The 27826-nt window shown below is 44.5% G+C and overlaps 1 protein-coding gene across 10 annotated transcripts in view; it reads left to right on the forward strand.

The window, feature by feature from the left end:
• Positions 1-27826, forward strand: part of LOC140429529 (transducin-like enhancer protein 4) — a 327809-nt gene that overhangs the window by 105389 nt on the left and 194594 nt on the right. For 5 of the 10 annotated variants that reach the window (XM_072516640.1, XM_072516641.1, XM_072516644.1 and 2 more), the window contains 2 exons: positions 22653-22715; positions 24767-24841. The exons of 1 other annotated variant lie outside the window; for it this stretch is intronic. In XM_072516640.1, coding sequence (XP_072372741.1) covers positions 22653-22715; positions 24767-24841 — 138 coding nt within the window. Of the gene's footprint in view, positions 1-22652; positions 22716-24766; positions 24872-27826 lie in introns of all 10 variants that reach the window. 4 more of the 10 variants (XM_072516642.1, XM_072516643.1, XM_072516646.1 and 1 more) reach the window with 2 other exon arrangements.

Consider the following 27826-nt stretch of genomic DNA (forward strand, 5'->3'; position numbering starts at 1 on the left):
ACCCCCAATATCTTCCCATTTACAGATATTAAACTGGCTGTAATTACTTGAAGTGGTTTTATCTCATTTTTGGGATTTGGTTCTTACATGGGCTTCTTTCGAGCTCAGTTGTTCAATTCCATTCACTACACATTCCAAAGATTAAATTGGGATTGTAAAGATTCTAATTTTAAATTAATATATTTTGATCTGCACATATTGGGCTGGATTCTCCCAAAATGGGACGATGTCCCCACGCCGGGGTACAAACGGTGGAGTTTTACTCTAGAAATTCCGAGAAACAAGTTGCGCTAAATCAATGCCCTGCAGGGATCCGGAGTAAATCATGCAGCTTTAGCTGTGGATAGGGGCCCCCACAGATCTGGTTTTGAGTCCGTGCATGCGCATGGCGGCGGCCCCCAGCGGCTGCGCCGAGCTCCTTTACGGACTTGGACCACGGAGCCACACACAGAAAGGAGACCCCCTCCCCAATCGGCCTCGCGGCCGAGCATCAAACTGAGCGGATCTAACCCTCGGCTGCCTATAAGGCCCCACCCCGGTGTCCAATCCCCCTGCCCCCAACCAGTGCGGCCGCGGACTGAGTCCGCAGCCGCCACGCCAGCATCCCGACCAACAATAGGTGGTTAGTTCCACCGCGTTGGGAACTCGGCCGGTCGGGAGCGGAGAATCGCTGGACTGGCCTCTGTCAATGAGCCCCCAGCTGCGCGACGTACTCCGCGGTCAGGCTGATTTTTGGGTCCCGGAGAATCGCTGAACCAGCGCTGGGCCCGATTTACGGCGTCAAGCTGGAATCTCCGCCCTGGCGCCGGCTGCGATTTCGGCGCGGGGCTGCGGAGAATCCAGCCCATTGTATTCTAATGCATCAGAGTGACCTTTGGTTGGCCTTATTTAAAATCTATTTTATGGGTCAATCTTTGACAAACTGCCTTCACTGAATATATCAGTGACCCCCTGTTGCACATGAACCACACATTATTGTATATTCTTCCAATACCTTTTGTCTAGAAGCACCCCTGGTTGTTTTCCAAATAATTTTTTGTTGTCTGCTTCGATGATTTTCACCATCAATTTATTCCACATATCTCTGCTGAATTTCACTTTTGATTCATAAGTTTTAATGTTTGTAATTTATGCCCTGGTATTTGTACCTTTCAACATGGTACACAATTTTCCAAGAACAACATCAGCCCTTTTACAATCTTATAAATTTCAACCCAATATTCCCTCTCTTAAATAAAGCAAGCTCAATGTTTCCACACAACGTAAGTTTTTGACACCTAGAATTGTTGTTTCTTGGCTCTGTTCTTTCTCAAGGGCCTTACTGTGATTAGGTGACCAGCGCTGCACACAGTACAGGCTGTCCATTTACCCACTAAGTTACTGGGGCTGCATTGTAACCAATATAGGCTGTCCATTTACCCACTAAGTTACTGGGGCTGGATTGTAACCGTTCCTTATCTGTGATGTAGTTCTCATGTCATTTAAGTGTTTATTTATTGAGTCTTTCCGACTCCCTATCTTCTTACTCTTTTAAAGGTATGTGATTCTTCATATGATAAAAGTCAATTATTTATCTAAAAATTAATCTTTTAAAAAAAATCTTTCTGACCGATGTTAGTAAATGAATTTACCAGAATTGGCATTGACTGACTCTTTGTAATTAACCTTCACACCTGATGTTACTTGATTTTCTTTGTACTTAGTTTGGAAATGCTTGTCTAATTATTGATTGTGAACTCAAAAAATGTCAGCAAATAAAATGCAGTTTGCCCAGGCGGGTTTGCATCGATACAAGATGTTGCACTCTGCTTTGAATGCAGTATTTGTCATTCCTCCTTGTCACCTGAGTCTAATATAACCCCAGACCTATAGTATATTGTAAAATGTTCTGTCTTTCTGTTGCATAGCATAAATCTACATAACTTTCTTATGAATAATCAATAATCGGACAGCACCAATGGGAATGTTCAAAAAATGCAAATTGAACTATGTATTTATAACATGTTCGTGAGTGTTCAAATCTTTCAGGCACTTTTATTGTAGGAGGAAGGGTCAGATCAATAGATTGAAGAAATAGAAGTCAGGAGAAACCATGCCACTAATTGGAAAGAGGAGATGTTGACTGCTCAGAGGCGAGACAACTGTATGTTTAACAGAATGAGGGTTGACGAAACGCAGGACAAATACCTCCATGAAGGTCAAGGAAAAAAGATTGTGGATGAGTAGGAGCAAGGATGTGGGGAGCGATTCTCCGATATGGAGGCCAAGTGTTTACGCCACTCCAACGTCCTTACGTGGCGCCTAGTGGGCGTCGTGCCAACCCGCACATGCGCAGTCGGGGCAGCCCAATCCTGCGCATGCGCAGTTGTGCCGCACCATCCTGCGCATGCGTGGGGAACGTCGTACGCACGCCGTCCCCTCACCAACATGGCGGCGGTGTACTGGGGCCGCGTGCGGAAGGAGGTAGGCCCGGGGGGGGGGAAAAGAGAGAGGCCGGCCCGCCGATCGGTGGGTCCCGATCGCGGGCCAGACCCCATCGGAGGCCACCCCGGCGAAGGAGCCCCCTCCCTCCCCCACAGGGCCCCCCCCCCCCCCCCCCCCCCCCCAGCGTTCCCGCAGAGTTCCCGCCGGCAGCGACCAGGGGTGGGCGCCGCTGTCGGGAACCTGTCGTGTTGTAGCAGCCGCTCGGCCCATCCGGGCCGGAGAATCGCTGCTCGCCGGTTCTCCAAGCGGCCCAGTGCGAATCGCGCGCCGCTGGTTTCCGGGGGGGTGGGAGAATCGCGTGCGGTGGCCGGGGTGACGTGGCCCGATTCGCGCGGCTCCCCGGCGATTCTCCCACCCGGCATGGGGGGGGGGGGGGGGGGAGAATTGTGCCCGTTGTGTCAAGGAGACCTGATGCAATGCAAACAGTTTTTGTAGTGGAGTGAGAGAACCTAGATTGGAAAAAAAACAGATCAGAGTGAAATATTAGGCCTGTGCAATGAACCAGTAAAGCCTAGAAGTGGTTATTTCCGCTCCTCGCCACTGGACAACGTGACCTGCAGCACTTGGCAGCTCTGAATCGATATAGAAATTTTTTATGTGTTCTTGGTGACATTGGTAAGGTAGGCATTTATTGCCCAGTCCTAATTTCCCTTAAGCTGGTGGTGAACTGGATCAGCAATAATAATAAGGTGGTTACAAGAGCTGGTCAGAGGTGGGGAATTCTTCTGTAACACACCTAATTTCCCAAAGCCTGTCCGCCATCTACAATATAGGAGTGTGATTGAATACTTTCCTCTTGCCTGGATGAGTGTAGGTCCAACAAACTTAAGAAGTTTGACACCATCCAAAACAAAGCAGCCTGTTTGATTGGCACCCCAGCCACCACCTTAAACATTTACTTTCTCCAACACTGACGTACAGTGGCAGCACTGTGTACCATCTACAAGATACACTGCAGAACTCACCAAGGCTCCTTCAAAAGCAACTTCTGAACACGTCACCTCTGTAACCTAGATGAACAAGGGTAGCAGACGTATGGGAACACCAGCATCAGAAAGTTCCCCTTCAAGTTGCGCACAATCCTGACTTGGAAATATAATGCCATTCTTTTACTGTCAAAATCCTAGACTCCCTCCACACATTCTCTTTTTTAAAAAATAGCACTTTTCTCATTATTCATCTCATCATTCAATATCAGGGGCTGGATTCTCCAATAATGGGGCTATGTCCCCCACGCCAGCATAAAAACGCTGGCATTTCACTCTGGACTTTCCTTAAGAAAGTCTTGAGTGATTCTCCCAGCTGCAGGGGGCTAGCAGGGCCCCGGAGTGGTTCATGCAGTTCTGGTTGCGGATACGGGGCCCCGTTCTGCTGGTCGGGAGTCCGCGCATGTGCATGGCGGCGGCCTGCAGCGGTCGCCCCATGGGTCGTGGCGGACTTGGACCACGGAGCGGCACCAAAAATATAGGCCCCCCCCAAATCACGCCTGCCAGCAGATCTGTGATGCCCGATCGCTCCCTTGGCTGTCCATAAGGCCCCCCACCAGTGAACGATCACCCCGCCTCCCACTAGGGCGGCCACGGATTGAGTCCGCAGCTGCCATCCGACGTTCCCGACGGCCGATAGGTTGTTAGAACCATGCCATCGGGAACTCAGCCGGTTTTGTGGGGGGAGTCTCTGTAAATGGCCCCCTACCCGCGCCGCGTAGTCCGCGCGTGTGTAATTCTCAGGAGAGCGGCGCCTGTCCGAATTTCCGGTTTGACTTCCATTCTCCGCCCCCCGTATCGAACGCGATTTTGGCGCGGGAGCTCAGAGAATCCAGCCCCATGTCTATTTGTTTTATCTACCTGCTAAATACTAAAGCAAACTAATTATTTCATATTTCTGCCATCTCTCTATCATGCTATTATCCTGTCTATCCTTAATGGTCCTGTTCTGAGCCCAACCTACCTTTTCTATTGATGTGCCTGTAAAATGTTTTACTATTATGTTTTATGTTCCTTGATAATTGAATTTCATAGTTCCTCTTTGCCTTTCTAATTGTTTCTGACTTCTCTCCTCACTTAATATTCTGTCTTATCATGTACTTCTGCAGTTTATGTACTTAGTGTTTTCTTTTCTGTTTTGTCTGCTCCAATGGCAATTTGCAAGTAGCTTGGGCAATAGCCCAGAGATTATTATTTCTGAAGTCCAAGTTTTAACATGGAAATTAACTCCTGATACATTTATAGCACAACCTCTGCCCTGCTCTTACCTATGTTGTTTATTCCAATATAGACCTCAGCAAATGGTTTACCCCCTCTCTTTCCAGGTTTCTTTCCGCCTGTCATGAGATATCCTTTATCAAGACGGCAAGTATGCAACACAGCCTTTGGGATTCTTGTTCTTGGCTGTGGAGGGTGCTATCGATACCCCTAATTCTAGAGTTTCCTAGTACTACCACATTTCTAATCTGCTCTTCCACCTGTGGACAGCCCCTGAGCTATGGTACTTTGGGCTGCATTGTGGCTGCTCTCCCTGTCTGCAGGACCTCCTTCTCAGTCTCTCTTTAATTCCCACTACCTAAAACCCTATCAGTAACACCATCCATTTCCTGAACCTGTGTTTTCCTCTGGGGTGTGACAACATTCTGGATAAAACCTTCCAGGAATTTCTCCCCCTCTTGTGTGCTCTGGGATAGGATTTAGAGAACCCCAAAGTGTATCATGGAGTTCACCTGACCCACAACTTTGAATAGATTGTGGTATGGGGAGCACATGGCCCACTCTACAGGTGGGGTACAGCAGAAATGGAAAAGTATTTTTTAAAGCAAAACAATGTTTATTCTATGAACTCAAGTTAACCTTTTTAAAACATACACTGAACATCTTAGCAACCATTAATTCAAATACAATCCCCAAAGAATACAACACTAAATAATCCTCACTAAATTCCCAAACAACATTCAGACGACAAAGGCCCCTTTTAACTCAAAGATCAGGTTTAAATTTACTATTGAGAGCAGTCACCACTTTGAAAATCCCAAATGAACATTCATAAGCTTGCAGAGATTCATATACATCCTGCTGTGATTTCAGCTTCTCCAAAACTAAAATGAAACCAAACCCACCCTGCAGCAAAAAGCCTAATCCGAAAGTAAAAAGCTAGCAGACAGCCCAGCTCCACCCACTCTCTGACATCACTGCAGTAATAAACACCCATTTCTTAAAGGTACCCTCACTACAGATACTGATATACACACCCATTTATGAACACCCATTTCTTAAAGGTACTCTCACATGACACCCCCCCCCCCCCAAAAATAAACCATCAACTTCAAGATGGTTTCATTTTTCACCTTTTCGCTATCCTTTAATAAATGCACACAGTAAATATACTTTTTCGTTTCAAAGAACAACACACGCAAACAGGTATCATAATCTAGTCCATTTTTGTTCTTCTTCCTCCAACTGGAATCTTTCTCGATTGACAGTCTCTTTGGACAAGAAGGTCTCTGCATGATCCGTCCATTTCTCTACGCCTCGGCATTTCTCTTTAAAGTCAGATACTTCAGTTCAATCTGATCACAGAGTCCCTTGTAATTCTCCAACATAGGAGCATTGGTTATCACAGCTTTCAGGCAGTCAAATGCCTGTTGAAAGTCTGCTGTCCACTGAATATTTTGATGCTTCTTCAGCAAGTCCGTCAGTGGAGCAACTACGCTACAAACATTTTTCACAAATATTCGATCAAATCCACTCATGCCAAGAAATCGCATTATTTCCCTTCGTCTTGAGGGTATTGAAAACTCCTCAATAGCTGTTGGTTTCACATCCCATGTGACCATTCAACCCTGTCCGATTGTATGGTCAAGGAAAGTGACTTGGGCTTTTCCAAATTCACTTTTGGTTAAGTTTATCACCAAACCCGCCTCCTGAAGTCGATCGAATAACTCCCATCAGATGTTTTAAATGTTCTTTCCATGCCTGGCTGAAAATTACCAGATCGTCGATGTATACCGCACAATTGGGTAATCCTGAAAAGACTTTGTTAGCTAAGCGTTGATTAGGATTACATAATCCTGAAACGACTGTTAGTTAACCATTGAAATGTGGCTGGGGCATTTTTTATGCCAAATGGCATAACTTTGAATTGGTATATGCCATCTGGAGTCACAAAAGCTGAAATCTCCTTCGCCCTTTCGGATAAAGGTACCTGCCAGTAACCTTTAAGTAAATCCAGTTTGGAAACAAAAGCTGATTGTCCCACTTTCTCAATGCAACCTCCAAACGTGGGATAGGATAAGAGTCCGTTCTTGTAACTGCATTAACCTTTCTATAGTCCACACACAACCGTTCGGTACTGTCTGGTTTTGGTACCATCACTATGGGTGAGCTCCATTGGCTGCAACCCACTTCAGTTATGCCATTTTTAAGCATACTCTCAATCTCTTTGTTAACCTGTGCCAATTTTAAAGGGTTAAGTCTGTATGGATGTTGTTTGATTGGAACAGCATTTCCCACATCTACATCATGTATAGCCATTTTAGTGCTTCCCAATTTATCTCTACAGGCTTGCCCACGTGATATCAATAACTCTTTCAGGTCAGTCCGTTTTTCCTGTGGAAGGTAACTCAACAATTTATCCCAATTTGTAAGAATATTCTCATTTTCCAATTTAATTTGAGGTATGTCAAATTCAGTCATCTGGATTTGGTTTGTCACTTTGAGTTAGAATCAATAAAACCTCCTTTTTCTCTCCTTCCCTTTCAAAGTACCTTTTAAGCAGTCACATGACACACTCGGTGAGTCTTCCTTCTATCTGGTGTTTTTAACCACATAATTCACCTCACTTAATTTCCTTTCAATCTGATAAGGTCCACAAAACCTTGCTTTTAAAGGTTCACCTACCACTGGTCACAATAATAAAACTTTATCTCCACTGGCAATACTACAAACTTTGGATTTTTTGGCCGCTACCCATTTCATCACATTTTGTGCAACTTTTAAATGTTGTCTAGCCAATTCACCTGCTCTATTTAATCGTTCCCTAAAATTTGAAACATAATCCAATAATGTCATTTCTGATTTCTCACTCACCAATTTTTCCTTAATCAATTTAAGTGGTCCTCTTCCCTCATGACCAAAAATTAGTTCAAAAGGACTGAACTTGGTTGACTCATTAGGTGCATCCCTAATTGCAAACAGTACAAATGGAATTCCTTTATCCCAATCCTCTGGATAATCGTGACAATAAGCCCTCAACATTGTCTTTAATGTCTGATGCCACCTTTCTAATGTTCCCTGCGATTCTGGATGGTACACAGTTGATTTAAATTGTTTTATTCCTCAGCTATCCATAACGTCTTTGAATAACCTTGAGGTAAAATTTGATCCTTGATCCAATTGTAATTCTATGGGTAATCCATATCTCGTAAACAATTCAAGTAACTCCTCCACAATCTTTTTAGCTATAATTTTATGTACTGGAATGGCCTCTGGAAACCCAGTAGACACAGCCATTATCGTCAAAAGATATTGATTCCCACTTTTCGTTTCAGGAAGCGGTCCTATGCAATCAATTAGGACCCTTGTAAAAGGTTCTTCAAATGCTGGAATGGTAATTAAGGGTGCTGGTTTTATCACTTTGAGGTTTCCCTGTCACTTGACATGTGTGACATGATTGACAAAATTTAACTACATCTTTATGTAGTCCAGGCGAATAAAAATGTTATTGTATTTCAGCTTGAGTTTTCCTTATTCCCAAATGACCTCCCACTGGTACCTCATGTGCAACTCTCAACACCTCCTTTCTATACCCTACCAGCAATACTACTTGATGAACTTCTGCCCACTTTTGATCCACCTGCAAATGTAAAGGTCTCCATTTTCTCATCAAGACATCACTTTTACGGTAATAACACTCTGGTATACACGCAGATTCCTCTTCCGTGTATGCTTTCTGATACATCCGTTTTATTTCGCGATCTTTCTGTTGTAACTCCACCAATTTTCCTGAACTAAAAATATCCGCCTCATCCTCCACCTGTTCTTGTTCTTTTTCAACCATCTGATCAAAAATCGTTTCTGATAACTGCACTTCAACTTCATCTTCACTCTTTGATTTCTCCTCTTGTCTTAACCTGTGACTTTGCGACCTTGTTACTACACAATCCGGAAAAATCCCAGGATATTCGTCCGTCAACACTTCAGTGGTCTGATTTTCCACTGGCTTATCCACCACAGTAGGCATCCAGCGATATGGTTACCCAAGATAAACTGTATTCCTGGACAAGATAGTTTCTCTATTACTCCTACTACCACTTCACCACTCTTCAATAGACTTTCCAACCTTACCTTGTATAATGGAGCACTACTCTTCTCACCCTGAATTCCACATATTACCACCTTTTCTGGCAACATTCTTCCCAAACTACACAACTCCTCATCTCTTACCATTAAAGGTTGACTTGCTCCCATATCTCTTAAAATTGTGACTTCTTTACCTGCCCCTGCTGATACACATTGTAGAAGGGACTTTAGTTGGCGGATTAGTTGCCTTAATACTCTATTCATTTTAACCGGCTGCTTGACTATATTTCATGGAAATAGGCACTTGGCAAAGCATGATGGATATTTAGCCTCATTTTTAGTCAAGAAGTTCTGTATGAAACAGTCAGAAGGTCATACAATGTAAACAAGCGTACAGCTGCACACTGTTTTGCTGACAACAGACAATTATTATTTTTCTTAGGCGAGGAACTCAAGGCCTGTTATTAAACTCTAACTCCGGCCTGCTCGCCTTTCTGTCTTTTTGCGAATCTAAAGAATGCATTTTGTTCTAGATATTGCTTACTGTATCATAAATTGCTTGCCTTCCCTTTGTAAATCGGGGGGGACATTTGGAATGACTGTGGTCTATCTAATCCCCCGACGAACTTCGTGTTAAATAAAGGACCTTTGGCGAAAACTCAAAGTGCTGACTATTAATTTCTTCAACATACATGAAAAACTTTACCCACACAAGGAAATTCTTTAAAGAGAGCTGGCACCTTCTTATCAATTACTTCTTGAACAGGCTGTACAACCTTTTGCACCTCCTTCGCTTCACTTGGGCTTTCCTTTACCATTTTAACAAATCCCACTGTCTTATCCTGTTTTACCACATCAGCCTTCCCAGTGCTTTTCTTCAACCACCAACATTGTGACTTTACATGGCCTAATTTATTACAGTGAAAACATTTGAAACTTTTCATTTCTTTTCCACTATCCTGGAATTCTTTTTTAATCTGAGGTACACTCTCCTTATTATTTCCTATCATATCTACCACTTAAGTATTTCTCATGTCCACAGTATCTTTCCTTCACCGGCTGAAACCGATGTTGGAAACCAAGCTTTGATTTATGAACTAATTCAGAATCATTTGCCATTTCTGTTGCTAACCTTGCAGTTTTAACCCTCTGCTCTTCCACATGAGTTCTCACTACATCAGGAATTGAATTTTTAAACTGCTCCAAAAGTATAATTTCTCTGAGAGCTTCATACGTTTGGTCTATTTTCAAAGCCCTTATCCACCTATCAAAATTACTCTGTTTGAGCCTTTCAAACTCCATGTTTATTTGACCTAATTCTTTCCTTAAATTTCTAAACCTTTGCCTGTAGGCTTCATGCATTAGTTCATTTGCACCGAAAATTGATTTTTTTCACCTCCTCATACATCCCAGATACCTCCTCCGGTACTGATGCAAACACTTCACTAGCCCTACCTACCAGCTTTGTTTGAATCAGTAATACTCACATGTTCTGTGGCCATTTCATTTGCTTACCTACCTTCTCAAATGAAATGAAAAAGGCTTCTACCTCCTACTCATCAATCCTTCGCAATGCTTGGACATATTTAAATAGATTCCCACCAATCCTTCGACTTTGACGCTCTTTCTCACTAACCTCATCACTATCCTCCAACTGTAGATTTCCCTTTAAATCCACCAATTTTAACTGACTGTCATGTTCCATGGCCATTTTCTGAAGTTCAAACTCTCTCTCTTTATCTTTTTCCCTGATCTGTATCTACCTTTCTCTTTCTTTTTTGTTCTGCTTTTCTCCTTTTTTTGTCTCTCCTTTTCTTTGTCCTCTCTATCTTTCTTTTTCCTCTCACTCTCTTTCGTATTCAAGCTGCTTTAATTCTTTCTCGTGTTCTATTTGTTTAATTTGTAACTGAATTTTTGCCATTTCCAATGAGTAAAACTGTATCTCAGGCAACTTTAAATGCTTTGCCACTGCCATAATTACCTCATCTTTTCGCATTTTGTCAGGTAATGTTAACTGCAACGTTGTTGCCAAATCTACCAGTCTGCTTTTAGTCTCTGTCTGTAAGGTAATGCATGTGACCATCTCCACCCCCAAAAACTTCAGAGCCTCTGAAAGAGCCATTGTCCACAACACATTCCCTACTTAAACTAAAATACCACACCTGAAAAGCAACCACAATATGCTCACCCCTCACTGTCTTTAATTTCACTAAGCCAATCCAATAGATAGACTTTTATCCCCCTCGAGCCTCCAATTTGTTATGGGCCAGGGTTTAGAGAACCCGAAAGTGTATCATAGAGTTCACCTGACCCACAACTTTTAATAGAGTGTGGTATGGGGAGCACACGGCCCACTCTACAGGTGGGGTGCAGCAGAAATGGAAAAGTATTTTTTAAAGCAAAACAATGTTTATTCTACGAACTCAAGTTAATCTTTTTAAAACATACAGTGAACATCTTAGCAACCATTAATTCAAATACAATCCCCAAAGGTTACAACACTAAGTAATCTTACTAAATTCCCAAACAACATTCAGAAGACAAAGTACCCTTTTGACACAAAGATCAGGTTTAAATTCACTATTGAGAGCAGTTAACACTTTGAAAATCCCAAATGAACATTCATAACTTTGCAGAGATTTATACACATCCTGCTGTGATTTCAGCTTCTCCACAACTAAAATGAAACCAAACCCACTCTGCAGCAAAAAGCCTAAAGCGAAAGTAAAAAGCTGACAAGACAGCCCAGCTCTACCCACTCTGACATCACTGCAGTAATAAACACTCATTTCTTAAAGGCACTCTCACTACAGATACTTGTATACACACCCATTTATAAACACCCATTTCTTAAAGGTACTCTCACATGACATGTGTCAACCAGCACTCCAGCTTGATGACTTTGAGTTGGAGAGATTCGAGATGGAGACATCTCCTGCAGATGGCTTTACTTAAGACTGTCTCACCATTCACTAACTCCACATTCTGCAATCCAGAAACACAATCTGCTTTGCCATATCTTAGACCAGCCTTATTTTAGTTATTGAATTAGTTGACGTCTTTATTCAATGATTATTTGATACTGAGTAGTTTAACTAACAGAACTGTTCAGCCACTATTGATAGGTCTGAACTTAGCATATCCTGGAAAGACATTGGCTCGAGTTGTCAAGAAAATATCATGAGCATAAATAGATTTTTGTGAAAATGTGATGGGCATGTTGCGTATGTAGATGTGAGAACATGTTGGTGCCAGAACACTATCCTTTAGAAGATCATTGTTGGAGTGCTGTTTTCTACGTTCAGTGGTGAGAGGGAAAGTCGGCATAATTTCCTCTGGGTGGCAGGAGGGTGAACACGCGCAATCTTCCATTTTTCAGCCCATTAACTGTGCATCTGCGGGGAGCTTGGTGAATCTTGTGGGATGCAGGTAGGTAGCTGCCTATCCCACTGTTACCTCATGGGGCCGGAGGTCCTGCAGCCATATTTAACTGATACTTGGACATTGCAGACCAAGCGCTCTATACTACTCTGACAAGAGTCCTTGCAGCCACAGCTCATGCTGGGAGAAGCTGGCAGATGTTAGCAACCACATCCCAAAACATACAACAGTTTTAGCATTGTGTTTTGGTCATCTCTAGACAAGAGCACTGTTGGCGATATACCCATGGTTGGGCCAATCGTACTGTAGCAATGTTCCATGTTAACCAGCCTTTTTACCTTCTAAAGGCCCTACTGCCTCTTGCTGTTCAGGCCCTTGCTCCTCCCGGCCCTGTGCCAACCTGTGCTGGGCCCTCGTTCTCCTCATCAGGATGAGAGCCATTACCAGCAGGTTGCATGCAGTTTGCATCATCGATGCCTCAGTGGGTGTGTGAACAAATTAAAGTAATACATTTAGTGAGCAAGTCTTCCTCCATCTTCGAGCTAGGAGACAATTGATAAGCCCTTCATCTGGCCTCCATCTGGACAAGGTAGCCCCACCCCAATTCCTTTCAGGTAAAGACATCCTGGAGTACTAGAAATGGGTGTTCCTCCCAATCCATAGAATCCATGGAGTACGGAAAGAGATCATTCAGCACATCGAGTCTGCAGCAACCCTTTGAAGGAGCACTCTATCTGGGCCCACTCCCCCACCCTAACCCTGCAACCCCACCTCACCTACACATCTTTGTACTGTTCACACATGAATATGTAGAGAGACATTTCTCTTTGACCAGAGTCAGAGCAGAGATTTAAAAATTGTGGGAACTGTGAGTCAGAGCGAAGATTAAAAAGAGCGGGTGCTGAGGGTCAGAGTAGAGATTTAAAAAGAGCACGACCTGAGAGTCAAAGTAGAGATTTAAAAAGAGGGCGAGCTGAGATCAGAGTAGAGATTTAAAAAGAGCAGGAGCTAAGAGTGAGAACAGATATTAAAAAAGAGCGGTAGCTGAGAGTCAGAGCAGAGATTTAAAAAGTGTGGGAGCTGAGTCAGGGTAAAGATTTAAAAATACCAGGAGCTGAGAGTCAGAGCGGAGATTAAAAAAGAGCGGGAGCAGTGTGTCAGAGCAGAGATTTAAAAAGAGGGCGAGCTGAGATCAGAGTAGAGATTTAAAAAGAGCGGGAGCTGAGAGTGAGAACAGAGATTAAAAAAGAGCGGGAGCTGAGAGGGCAAGATTTAATAAGAGCGGGAGCTGGGAGTCAGAACGGAAATTAAAAAAGAGCGGGAGCTGCGTGTCAGAGCAGAGATTTAAAAGGTGTGGGAGCTTGGAGTGAGAGCAGGGATTAAAAAAGAGCATGAACTGAGAGTCAGAGCAGAGATGAAAAAAGAGCACGAGCTGAGAGTCAGAGCAGGGATTAAAAAAGAGCGGAGCTGAGAGTCAGAGCAGAGATTAAAAATAGTGGGAGCTGAGAGTGAGAGCAGAGATTAAAAACGAGCACGAGCTGAGAGTCAGTGCAGAGATTAAAAAAGAGCACAAACCGAGTCAGAGCAGAGATTAAAAAAGAGCGAGACCTGAGAGTCAGAGCAGAGATTAAAAAAGAGTGGGAGCTGAGAGTCAGAGCAGAATTTAACAAGAGCGCGAGCTGAGAGTCAGCAGAGATCAAAAAAGAGCGGGACCTGAGAGTCAGAGCAGAGATTAAAAAAGAGCGAGACCTGAGGGTCAGAGCAGAGATTAAAAAAGAGTGGGAGCTGAGAGTCAGAGCAGAATTTAACAAGAGCGCGAGCTGAGAGTCAGCAGAGATCAAAAAAGAGCGGGACCTGAGAGTCAGAGCAGAGATTAAAAAAGAGCGAGACCTGAGGGTCAGAGCAGAGATTAAAAAAGAGTGGGAGCTGAGAGTCAGAGCAGAATTTAACAAGAGCGCGAGCTGAGAGTCAGCAGAGATCAAAAAAGAGCGGGACCTGAGAGTCAGAGCAGAGATTAAAAAAGAGCGAGACCTGAGGGTCAGAGCAGAGATTAAAAAAGAGTGGGAGCTGAGAGTCAGAGCAGAATTTAACAAGAGCGCGAGCTGAGAGTCAGCAGAGATTAAAAAAGAGCGGGACCTGAGAGTCAGAGCAGAGATTTTTTTAAACGCGCGAGCTGAGAATGAGAGCAGAGATTTGACAAGAGCGGGAGCTGAGAATCAGAGCAGAGATTTTAAAAATGCGCGATCTGAGAGGGTCCCACTGGGCAATAGGCTGAGTTTGAAAAACAATCCAGGAGTGACGTCATAGAAAAACAGTTAATTCATTGGCTGGTAAGTAACTACCAATTTGCATTACCTGTTGATTTCAGATTAAAGATAAATATTTTACAGATTAGAAAGACTAAAAAACAGGTGGAAATTTAAAATAAAAAATTAATAACTAATTAAATAAAATAGAGGTTCAGGGCCAGGTGATGTGTTTTACCTGCATGATGTGGTAGCTGGTGGACCCTATTGTGGTTCCTGGTGAACATATCTGTAGCAAGGTTGCAGGAGTCAGAGTCCTTGTCCAACTGGTTTGAGATTCCTCCTCGAGAGCGGGGACTGTGCGGATTATGAGCAAATTGACCACAGCACCATGGTACAGGGAGCCATTCGAGTGGGGATGGGAAAAGAAATGTAGCCGTAATCGGGGATAGTACAGTTAGGGGCATAGACACTCTTTGTGACCAGGATCGTTGTCCAGAAAGTTGTGTTGCCTATCTGGTGCTAGGGTTCGGGATATCTCAGGCGCGATTGAACGAAATGGGAACACAGTCCCATAGTGAGTGTGCTTAGCCGCATGTTTCCTGGTGGTCACAGTCCCGAGAAACATCCCACCATTTAATGCACCCCTGTGAGATAGGGGGGTCTCAACGAGGAACGTGCGGCCGAGGCCGCACATTGCCCCGTTTTGTGCACAGCGGGACTCCTCGGTGTAGACATCCCAATTTTGGGAGCCCCCGACGCCCCCACTCCATACAATAGATCTTGCAAGGCATTGCGAGTTGGGTAGATCCTAGGAGCCAGGTCTCCTGGCTTCTCGCCACGCGCTCTGCCTTTCAGGTGCAACATAGCTGTTTGATCGCGCCCCTCATCTTGGCTGCAGTGGAATTTGGGGCTAGATTCTCTGTCTCGGGGCTACCAGAATGTGTTCTCTGATGAGACAGAGAATCGGATGTGGGGGCAAAATCAGGATCGGTGCCGGGAGCCGACCTGAACGTGATGATCCGACCCTCCACTGGTGGCGTGAACGAGTTCCATGCCTCACGCCAGTGGGTGCATGTAAATAAATGCAAATAGCTCGTAATGATCCATTTGTATCTATTTAGCGGCCCCGGCGTCCTCGGCTCCGCCATCCCATATTTCTCCGCGGCTAGGAATTACATGGGAGCAGTTCACTTGTGGCAATACTGCAGAACCTTGGTGTAATCTATTGCGTGTGGAATTGCCCAAATCTAGTCTATCACATGTAGCTTCAGTTGTTTACCATGTTTGTCTGTGTCACTGTATTGGTAACTGATTTTTTTGGTAATCTTGGCTTTTCTCCTCTCATCGTTTTCCACACACCTCTTTTGAACTTCACAAGGACCATGCAGTGGTCAATACTATCATGAACTGATGTATCTATGCCAAGTAAATTGGTGAGAATGAGGTTGAGTAGGTATTTCCCCTTGTGTTCATTCACTCAGCACCTGCCAGACCCAGTTTGGCAGCTATCTCCTTCAGGACTTGACTAGCTTGATCAGTAGTGCTGCTACTGAGCTACTCTTGGTGATGGCCATTGAAGTCCCCGATCCAGAGTATAATCTGTAGCCTTACTATCCGCGGTGCCCCTTCCTAATCGGTGTTGATCTCGGAAGAATATTGATTCATCACCTAAAGGATGTAAGTTTCCTGGTCTCTCTTTAGATACCTGAGGGTGTAGGCTGCCCGGGATTTGGGGGGGGGGGGCTCCAGAGGTGTAACATTTCTAGTTTGGTGGGGAGGGTGAAAGCTGATCTGGCAAGGTGGGATGGTCTCCCTCTGTCATTGGCGGGTCGGGTACAGGCGGTTAAAATGAATGTGCTGCCGCGATTCCTGTTTATTTTTCAATGCCTGCCGATTTTCCTGCCAAAGGCATTTTTTAGAGAGATTAATGGGATGATGACCTTGTTCATATGGGGAGGGAAGGTTGCCAGAATTGGAAAGGTGCTACTACAGAGAGGAAGGCAGGAAGGGGTTTGGGTCTTCTGAACCTGATGTATTATTACTGGGTGGCGAATGTGGAGAAGGTACGGAGCTAGGTCAGAGGGGTTGACTCCCAGTGGGTCAGAATTTGGACACAGGAGAGTTTGGGTAGGGGGTCGGGATTGAAGGCGCTTGCGACAGCGCAGCTCGCGACGGCCCCGGGGAGATACTCAGGGAGTCCGGTAGTAATAGCTTTGTTGAGAATTTGGAGGCAGTTTCGACAGCACTTTGGATTGGGGGTAGGATCAAAGAAAATGTTGATTCGGGGGAACCATAGATTTGAGCCAGGGAAGTGGGATGGAAATTTTCAGAGATGGGAGGAGAAAGGAATTAGGACACTAAACGATTTATTTCTTGGGGGTCGTTTTGCGGTATTGAAGGAGCTGGGAGCGAAGTATGGGCTGGAGCTGGGGGAAATATTTAGATACATGCAGGTTCGAGACTTTGCCAGAAAGGAGATACAGAGCTTCCCAGTAGAGCCGTCTTCCACATTGCTGGAGGAGGAGCTGGCTACAGGGGGACTGGAGAAGGGGATAGTATCGGCAGTTTACGGGGCTTTTTGGAGAAGGAGAAGGCGCTGCCAGAAGAAATCAAGGTAAAGTGGGAGGAAGAGTTGGGAGAGGGTGTGGAGAAGGTGTTCAGGTTTGAGGTGCTCCGGAGGGGAACGCCTCCACCTCGTGTGCGAGTTTGGGGCTGATACAGCTGAAGGTGGTGTATAGAGCGCATCTTACAAGGACGAGGATGAGCCGGCTCTTCGAGGGGGTAGAAGATGTGTGTGAACGTTGTGGGGGAGGCCCCGCAAACCACGTTCATAAGTTTTGTTCCTGTCCAAAGCTGGAGGATTACTGGAAGGAGGTGTTTAGGGGAATCTCCAAAGTGGTGCATGTGAAACTGGACCCGGGCCCTCGGGAGGCCATATTCGGGGTGTCGGACCAGCCGGGGTTGGAAACTGGCGTGGAGGCAGATGTTGTAGCCTTCGCCTCGTTGATCGACCAAGGCGGATCCTGTTAGGGTGGAGATCCACCTCTCCACCCTATGCCCTGGCGTGGTGGGGGGACCTGCTGGAATTCTCAACGCTTGAAAAGTTCAAATTTGAACTGAAGGGAAGGATGGAGGGGTTCTACAATTCATGGGCATTATTCATTATGCACTTTCGAGAATTGGATCACATTGAACATTAACAGGGTTGGGGGCTGGGAGGGTTGGGGGTGGGGTACTGTATATGTTAATGGTGACTATGAGTGATTCCTGATTCTTTTTTGTCATTTGTTTATGTTAACATGCGGGCTAATGTCTGGGGTTTGGTGGGAGGATGGGATCGTTGTTATTGATATGGGGATTGACATTACATTCGTTACTGATTATTGTTTATTGTTGGGTGTAAATTTGGGAGAAAATGTGAAAAAGGCGAATAAAATATATTTTAAAAAAATGTTTCCTGACCTCTTTCCGTCCAGGAGATACTCGACACGGGCTCAAAATCTGGAGAGAATCAAAAAATATGATTCTCTCCGGTGTGATTGTCTTTTGGAATTTTTACCCCCTACCCTGCTCACTGTAACTTGGCGCTGCAGAGGGAGATCTCCTGGACCCAGAGGAGATGGAGGAGCATCACATCTCCTAAGGTGAGGAGGAGGTTGAGGAAGGCAGCGAGGGGAAACTGACGGAGGAGCAGGAAGGACGTCATGCCGTGGCCGGGACTCATTTGGGCCGTTGGACTTGGGACCTCCTCATAGCCTCTGGGTTAGAGGACGAGCAGAACGCTGGGTGAGGATATCATTACCTGAGGGTAACCCATGAGGCAGTTTGCTGAGAAATCCCCTTGGCGGCGGGAGGGGTGGGTGAAGTGGTATTGTGAGAGACTGGAGGAAGCAGGCCTACCCTGACCTTGCGAAAAAGGACATTCAACTTCTTTCTGCACTGCTGCCCCATCCCCTTCTGGAGAGTCCTGGCACACCAAGGCAGCTATTGCCTCCCAGGCGGGGGTGAAAACCCTGCTGGTGGGCCGGCTCCCGGATTGCGGGTATAGGACTTTCCGCTTCTAGTGTACCCCATCCAGGAGTCTGGTTAAGACTACCTCTGTGAAACGCGGTGCTGGCTTTGTGCTGCCACCCCCTCTCATGGATCTGGAACAAGTATTGGACATTGCTGGGGAGGCATTTGTATGGAGCTCCCTAGTGCAGTGATTACATTTTCCCAGGGCAAGCGAATTAGCGGGAGAGTGCCAAGAGCGTGGCGTGATTCTCATGGGGGAGAAAGCTTTTCTTTATGGGGCGTAAGGTTCCGTGCAGAAACCTGCCGACTTGGTCGGTGGGATTAACTCCGTTTTTCTCAGCAGGCACTGACACTTTGCTATTTTTTGGGAAGATTTTGCCCTTGTCTGTGCTTGACCTGAAACCATGAGATTGCATACGGCCTGGAGTCAGTGTTGAGCATTCATAGACATAGAACATACAGTGCAGAAGGAGGCCATTCGGCCCATCGAGTCTGCACCGACCTCACTTCCACCCTATCCCCGTAACCCAATAACCCCTCCTAACCTTTTTGGTCACTAAGGGCAATTTATCATGGCCAATCCACCTAACCTGCACGTCTTTGGACTGTGGGAGGAAACCGGAGCACCCGGAGGAAACCCACGCAGACACGGGGAGAACGTGCAGACTCCGCACAGACAGTGACCCAGCAGAGAATCGAACCTGGGACTCTGGCGCTGTGAAGCCACAGTGCTATCCACTTGTGCTGCCCTTCGCAGGGCAACTTCATCCCATCTGTATTACCTTTCTGCTACTATCTTTGGTGAATCTGTCCTGCTGTGGGACAGAACATAACCAGGCAGGATGATGAAGGAGTCTGGGACATTGGCTGATAAATAGGCCCCGAGTATAAATATCTAGATCTGTTGCTTGACTAGGCTTTGCTAACCAAAACATTGGTTAGGCCAAAGTTGAACTATTGCTTCACATTATTGGCACTCCATTATAGGAAGGACTTTGGGGTACTGAAAATGTTACCATGAAGATTTACTATTGACATAGAATGATAATAGCACAAAAGAAGGCCAATCAGCCTGTTGTACCCATGCTGACTCTCTGAAGGAGAGTAGTTAAAGATTACGGGAAGAACAGTTGTGAAAGGTTTGAAAAATTGAGGCTTTTCAAATAGAATAGGGAAGGTTAAGGGATCTACGAGGTTTTCAAAATTCAGTGATTTTATAAGAGTGCAATGATGTATTCCCTGTTTTTAAAAATAAATTTAGAGTACCCAATTTATTTTTTCCAATTAAGGGGCAATTTAGCAAGGCCAAACCACCTACCCTGCACATCTTTGGGTTGTGGGAGCGAAACCCACGCAAACACGGGGAGAATGTGCAAACTCCACATGGACAGTGACCCAGAGCCGGGATTGAATCTGGGACCTCAGCGCCATGAGGCAGCTGTGCTAAACACTGCGCCACTGTGCTGCCCATGTATTCCCTGGTTGACAAATGAATAAATGGAGCTCATTAAGTTAGAATGGCAAAGTTAGAATACTTTTATTTGACAAGTTATTGAAACATGGGATACTTTAAGCACAGGTAGCTATGTGAGACAAACGTTGCTATGTAATTTAAACAGAAATTGGATAATTATTTGAAATAACAGAATACAAAAAATATTACAGGGAAAGGCTGAGAAAATGCGATTAGAGTAAATAGCTCCTGTCGGCGAATCGACATAGGTTGTAATTTGTGATTATAAAGCAGCGATAGAATCAAGGGATTCTGATGATAGCCTTTGAACTTTGCTTTCTGAGTTAAGCTAAGAGCAGCCAACTGAACTCTAATATTAGTGTACAGCCTTAAAGTTACTCCAGGGTACCTTCTGTCGTAGTTTGTAGCAGATATTTGAAAAATGAGGTGATGCTATTGTGCTTTACTCACTCCCATGTTGTACAGCTGCTTTGTTCACTTGAATTGTTTCATTCAGCCGGGGCACCTCTGCTATTTTATCTATACTCGTCTTTTACAATTAATCAGTCTTTAAAGCTATTTTGAGGTGTCCTGTTGAAGAATGAATGATTGTAGGAGTCATACTGTGAAAACCTGCAGTTATGAATGTGGATTTCTTCACATTCTAGAGAAATGTTTCTCCAGAAACGGGATTTATTCTGATACTAAGACAGGAATGGTTTTGATCCTCATCTGTTTAAACAACAAAAAAATATCTAGATGGAGTATTTCGGGCTCATCCAAACTTGTAGACTGTTCCTTTGCTCTTTTTGTAACTTTAACTCCCCAAGCCCCCCCCCCCCCCCCCCCCCCCCCCCCAAAAAAACCTCTTACTTCATTCACCTGAAATTAGCAAAATCTCCCCCACTTCACAGATCCAGTGATGGAAATGATGTAACCAGGGCCTCTTCTGGCCCTGACTCCTCTTTTCACAGGGTTAGCATGATGAGAAAGCCACAACAAGCATTCAACTAGCTAAGCTAGCAGTAGGGTCCCAATTATGTTATCTGAGCCCATCCATCCACGGTTTTCAGCTTGCCTTCTTGCAAGAACAGGTTAACATGATACGAAAGAGAAAATGCTGGAAAATCTCAGCAGGCGTGGCAGCATCTGTAGAGAGAGAAAAGAGCTAACGTTTCGAGTCCCATGACTCTTTCTCAAAGCTTTGACGAAGAGTCATCGGACTCGAAACGTTCGCTCTTTTCTCTCCCTACAGATGCTGCCAGACCTGCTGAGATTTTCCAGCAATTTCACTTTCTTTTCAGATTCCAGCATCTGCAGTAATTTGCTTTTATCCAGGTTAGCATGATCGCCTGAAGGATCACTGGGATCATTGACAAGTGACTCCCACACATTATTCTAACTGGCTGCCTGGCTGGGAAGGCAGGGTTAAAACAGCTCCCATTGTTTTCCTTCTGACTATCAAATTAAACGTAAGAATAGAACTGAACTGAACTGCTCTTTCCAGATTCTTGCAAATAAATGTACTCACCAATATGTATCCAACATGTGCACATTTATTTTATTATTTATAGACTCACAGAATAGTTACAATGCAGAAGGAGGTCATTTGGCCCTGTGTATCTATTCTGGCCCTCGGCAAGAGCAACTCAGCGGTCCATAGACTCCTGGTTCTCCAGATTCGCATTTACCCGGGGTACCCCAATGATGTGATGGGAATCCCTCTTGGAAGTTCCCATGTAAGGGTTTACCCGGCAATTTCCCAGAAGTGCTAACTTCGACTGGACAATTGTGCTTGCTGGGAACCATCCGACAGAAGCAATTTTAATTGCTAACTTTGAATGGTTCTGTCAGTTTTACCCTGGCAGAAAGAGTTAGAGGAAAAAAATCACTTTTAACTCCAGAGTAACTGTTTAAACACCCAGACTCAGTCGCGCATGGAACACCCCCACAAACACGACCCCACCCAGGGTACCCACAACACCACCTTCCACCCAACCCGACTCCCCTACCCCTCCTGGCCTGACCCCCCCCCATCCTAACCTGACGGCCCCCCCGTTGTATGAACCTTTTTAATTGTCCCTTTAAACATCTCTTTTAGGGCAGCTTGTGCTGTATAAAGGGGCATTTCTTAGCTCTCTGTACCCAGTTACTCCACGCCGGCGCAGCCCCCGCGCGGCACGCTTCGCTGCTCCTGTCTCACCCAGCCTCAGTGAGGAAGGTTGGGTGAGCCAGGGACTTGGAAATTCCAGTGAAGGTAAACTGTCAAGAGTGGCAAGCCAATGGAGATTGCCATTCTGAAGAGGTTACGGGCCAGCTAGTCCAACTCCTCTGGCCTTTCCTTTAGCCCTGCATTTTCTTTCCCTCAGGTGCTTATCCTGTTCTTGAAATCCCTATTGTATCTGCCTGCACTACACTCTCAGGTAGTGCAGCCCAGATCCTGACAAGTAATAGGAATTATAAATTCAGGATTAAAGAGTTTGCGTTTTATGCATATTGCATGTATATGTATTTTACCTGTAAAGAGGTACTCACTCACTGGAAATATTTTTATTGTTCCCACAGTTCATCATTCTTTACTCCTTATTAATCCAGGGATTATATTCAGACAAATATTTAATCCATTGTTAATTGCTGCCTGACATGTTAAGTAGGCCGTTAATCCAGCTATTGTACTGTAGGTTAGTTTGCTGCAAAAAGAAGAAAACTTGGTTGCCACGATATGTATTTCAACAATATTGGACTAATGACCAAAGACTTGGCTGTTCTTTTGTCTTTCAGGCTGAAATTGTGAAGAGACTAAATGCTATTTGTGCCCAAGTCATTCCGTTCCTGTCTCAGGAGGTAAGCTCTCCTTAATATTACACATTTATGATGCTGGCAGAGCGGATGGTACTTGGCTCTTTTTTTTGGTGAAAATGTTGTTTTCTTGAGAGATTTTCCTTGCGGCACAAAATAAATGTCAGGAATAGACTTCTAAATGAGTCAGTTCCTTCTACTTCCATCACAAAGCTTAATAATATTGCACTGCTGCTTTGGATGGTCCGGACCCAAGACACATGCATGCCGAGTTATTTTTAGACCAAAATCGGTGTGAAATCCAATTGGGTTGAGACCATTTGTTGTTTTTTGTGTTATAATTTTATGAATAAAAGGAGACTGTTTGATCTGATAATTATAAAACATATCAAGTGCGCACAATTTGCAATCTGAAGATGGTAACTTGCTGGGATGGGTGTTAATAACTTTCCGTATTGTGCAAGGTTCATGTGTAAGCATATACAGAGAGCTGCAGTGGATTATTTACACAGCGTTATAGTTGAACATTATCTTGCTCTTGCTACCTCTGGGCTGGCCATTTGCAAAATACTCCTTGGAAATTAAAATGCTGCCTTTATTCGCAGAAGAATATCCAAGAGGAATTTGGTTGAGTGAGCTTGCAGCATTAGGTGGGGAAGCCGATGGATGAAGATGTTTAATAAGTAGCCACCTGGTACCCAAGATATAAAATTACAAAAACATTATAAGTTGTGGCTTACTAAGTAGAATATGATAAATAGGGCTCAATTTTAACTCAAAACCCATTCATATTGAGTTAAAATTGGGCCATGGGGTGCCAAATGAATGAAGTATATCATCTGAATCACAAATCAGTAGCTTTATTATGACAATGTGTCATTTCATTTTGAAAGGTTCTTCTTCCATCTCATGGTTCCAATCTTAATGTGCTAAAAGAGCTTAATAAGCATGCAAAGAATGTAGTACATTAAGTGGGTGCCTCAGCAGTTTGGTGTACCTACACCACATTGGACTACAGCGGATCAAGAAGGAAGCTCACCAGCACATTCTGAAGGGCAATTAGGGATGGGCAATAGATGCTGGCCTAGCCAGCGAATCCCACATGATAATAATAATAATAACCTTTTATTGTCACACGTATGAAGTTACTGTGAAAAGCCCTTAGTCGCCACATTCCGGCGCCTGTTCGGGTAAGCTGATACAGGAATGAAAAAAAGTCTGATCTGGGCTGTTAAGTGCCACTGAGAGTGATGTAAATATTGACGTTTATGTTTGAGTTCCACATTCATATACTTGCATATACTATACTTAAAATTGTAAACACTAGTAAATATCTTTTATGAGCGCAAGTCTTTGTGGAACCCCCATGTGTAAGGCTTTGTGGGTTTTACAAAAAGCAAATTACTAAGAAGGTATCGATTAAGATTCTGCAAAAAATATTTGTTATATTCGAAATGGTGGCTCCAGGATGCATTTAGGCGTGAGACAACATTTACAAAATTACAAAAAAATTTACTTATTGCATCATTTCACAAAGTTACATTGTATTACTTAGTTCATTGAGTTTTATGGATAGTTGTAAACACAGAGCGGGATTCTCCGGCCTCCCAGCCGCGTGTTTCTTGGCGGTGGGAGGTGGCGCGGCGTTCGAGTGGGGATTCTCTGCTCCCACCACTGTCAATGGGAATTCCCATTGAAGCCATCCCATGCCGTCGGAAAATCCACGGGCGGGGTTGCACTGCCAGCGGGACCAGAGAATCCTGCCACCAGGGAACAGCCGGAGAATTCCAGCCACAGTTTTATTCTCTTAATAATTGGGTCCATTCTTTACCTAAACAAAAAATTGCAATTTTGTAATTGCATAACAAACTGATTTGTAATTTCTCTTCTTTAATGTTGAAAAAGTTTATGTGATTAAGGCTTTACATGTAATGACATTCCTAGACAAGGGATTGGATTGAGCAGTTGAATATGCTCTGTGAACATTACATATCGCACTGACCAATGAGGTTTTTCACTCTTAGGTTTAAGAAGGACGAAATTCTACAGAATGCAAATTAAACTGACATTATTTGCTTTCTGAAATTCACTTTCAGCACCAACAGCAAGTGGTGCAGGCAGTGGAGCGGGCCAAGCAAGTGACCATGGCTGAGCTAAACGCCATCATCGGGGTACGTGGTCTTCAAAGTCTGCCCCTTACAGTGTGTATACCCATTTTATTACTCTCCTTACCACTGCTGGAGCCAGTTTAACACTTAAGATGAGGGCGATCACATGTAAAGGGATCCATTATCTTTCATTTTAATTCTAAGTTAAAGATACAGGCATAAAATATTGCTCAATTCAATCTAACTATTTTTCAATGTTCTGTTATAAATTCAAGTTACAACCTCTGTTAAAAAGAGAAAAATAAATAAATATGAATGATTAGACGTGCGGTTATATTTTTAAAAAGGATATTGACTGTAGTTCACATGAACATCTAAAATGTCATTAGTTTAGTTGTGGCAAATGCTCGGTGCTGTCAAAGCATCATAATATTCTTAAGCAATTAAATGAGTTAGAGTCTTTGTGGCAGTTTAGTTTTTCCCAAAAAGCCAAATAATATTTTGGACTAGAGTTGCAAATTTAATGTAATTAAGACAATAAAATGGAACTACAGAATATTAAGTTGTTATCTATCAATACGGCTGGTATAATATGTGCAAGTCTGGTGAGGTTTTAATAATTGCCATATATACACTCAGCATGTATATATTCTCTTATTAGATTTTAGTAACCAGAAGTGTTAAATGTATATAGAAATCTGGAACTATTTCACATCATAGCCACTTAATTTCTTCACTTTGGAACATTGATTGACATTCAGTTGCTACAGTTGGCATAAATAATTATGCTCCTCTTGTAAAATGTGCACCTGAATGGCTCCATTACTTTCAAAAGTAAAAAGTAACCAATTCCTGGACATATCATTGCTATAAATGTTCATGTTGTATCATTTATAACTTTAAAAAAATTTGTGCATAGTCATCATATTAGACTTGCACATCTTACTACTACTAATATATTAATATTACTGGTAATATTAGAATATTTTTCAATCTCCAAAGGCATTGAAATGGTTGTGGATAGCATTGATTTCTTAAGGCATTTGATGAGAATAGACTAGAATCTAGTTTCCTTTGAAAAGGTTTCTAAAATGACTAATAAATAATTTTCTTTTTTCATGACATAATGCATGGAGAGAGGAAATGATCACCATCCAGTGGAAGCTACTGATGTTGAGTTTTAATCTTTCAGTGATGTTCTGAAGCTCAAGTTTACACAATCTGATATTTAATTACATAGTCACTTTTGAGCATGTACTTAATAAACCCTTTGGGATTTTAAGCAAATGGTAATGTGAGGAATTTTGTCCTGAAATTCCTCATCTCCTTACATAATTTGACAGGAGACCAGTAGAACCACTGAGAAATTATTTACACCATTTCACTTAGGATTCAACTGGTCTCTCAAAATTGTTATGCCCGAAAATTGGTCTGAGGACCTGATCTAACGGCCGCGCTGGGCGCAAATCTGAGCGAGCCGGTTAGATTGCGGGAGAGTCCGAAATCGGGAACAGAACCAGGCACCGATCGGTTTCCAATCTAACTGGCCTGTTCCCGTTGGCGAGATCCAGATCCTGTTGCGGCATGGTGAGAAACCAATTAAGGCCAACCTCCATCCCATTAACGGGAAGAACCCCAATCTTGTTTTTTAATAAATTTAAAGTACCCAATTATATTTTATTCCAATTAAGGGGTAATTTAGCGTGGTCAATTCACCTACCTTGCACATCCTTGGGTTGTGGGGGTGAGACCCACGCAGACATGGAGAGAATGTGCAAACTCCACATGGACAGTGACCCAGGGCTGGGGTCGAACCCGGGTCCTCCATGCCATGAGGCAGCAATGCTAACCGCTGTGCCGCCCCAAGAACAGCCTCCCATGATCTAACTGGCTCCCCAGCGAGCAGTCACAGTAGCGCCCTTCAGCACACGTATTTAAAAAGGTGAAATAGTGAAATGGCTGCTGTGGCGATCGGAGGAGATGAGTAGCCATCTTGGAAATTGGGCCATCAGTCCAGGGACACTGGGGCTGCTGCCCAGTGCTCTGGGAGGGGTGTGGGTGCAGGTCGGGGGAATGGGCCAGGTCGGGGGGAGGGCATCGGCCGACATTGGTTGGGAGTTCACCCCTGGGCTGGGGGGGGAGGCGAGAGGCTCAGCCCCCACGGGTCTGATGTGCCACCCCCCGGATCATGTATACCCATACGAGGGGCAATCTCAGGGCCATTCCACCGAACATCCTGTGAGAGAGCCCCGTCTGTGGTAATATGGTCAAGGTCACTTTAACCCCCACCGACTGTGCCTGCCTCTGGCCACACAGCTGAAGGCTATCGCTAATAGAGAATTGGCAATGCCAGTAATGTGAGCACTTCACAGCTCCCATATGGGTTACCGTGGGTAGACATCGCAGGCAGATGTGATCTAGCATCCCAATCAGATTGTGAGACATAGACACTTTACCTGAACACTGGAGACTTCAACACCGCAGGGCCAGCAACCAACAATCGAATACCCAAGTGCTGGGCTGCAGCACTGGGATACCCCCATTGCCAGAGGGTGGGTGTGTGGATCGAGGTGGGTGGGGGTGGGTACCCAAGCCAGGTCCCAGTGCAGTTCCCAGCGGAAGCCTGGGGTTCCAGTGCTTGGGCTCCTGCGGTGGCCGGGGTGGGGTCCCCCAACACAAGCGGCTCGAGGTGGCAGCCCATGTGCAGTGGCCCGCCCCACACCTTGAGGACCCGGTCCCCCATCAGGCCAGTGAGGCTGAGGGTGGCTTGGGGGATTAGAAGCTACCAGGGTGGAAGTCATAACCGATTGTCAGTCTCACACCCTTTCTAATTCCTTACAGATATCACATGATGAATGATATTGTGGACCCCGCAGCAGCTGCCATCGTCCAGGCGGTCAGATGCTGGAGCTGGCGGCAGCAGCGGTCTCGACAGAAGCTTGAGGTGGCAGCCCATGTGCAATGGCCTACCCCACAGCCTGAGGAACCGGTCGCCTATCCGGTCAGGGAGGGACCCAGAAGGGGATACCGGCAACGACCCAAGGTGTA

The sequence above is a fragment of the Scyliorhinus torazame genome, chromosome 9 (assembly GCF_047496885.1).
Source record: "Scyliorhinus torazame isolate Kashiwa2021f chromosome 9, sScyTor2.1, whole genome shotgun sequence".
NCBI classification, from domain to species: domain Eukaryota; kingdom Metazoa; phylum Chordata; class Chondrichthyes; order Carcharhiniformes; family Scyliorhinidae; genus Scyliorhinus; species Scyliorhinus torazame.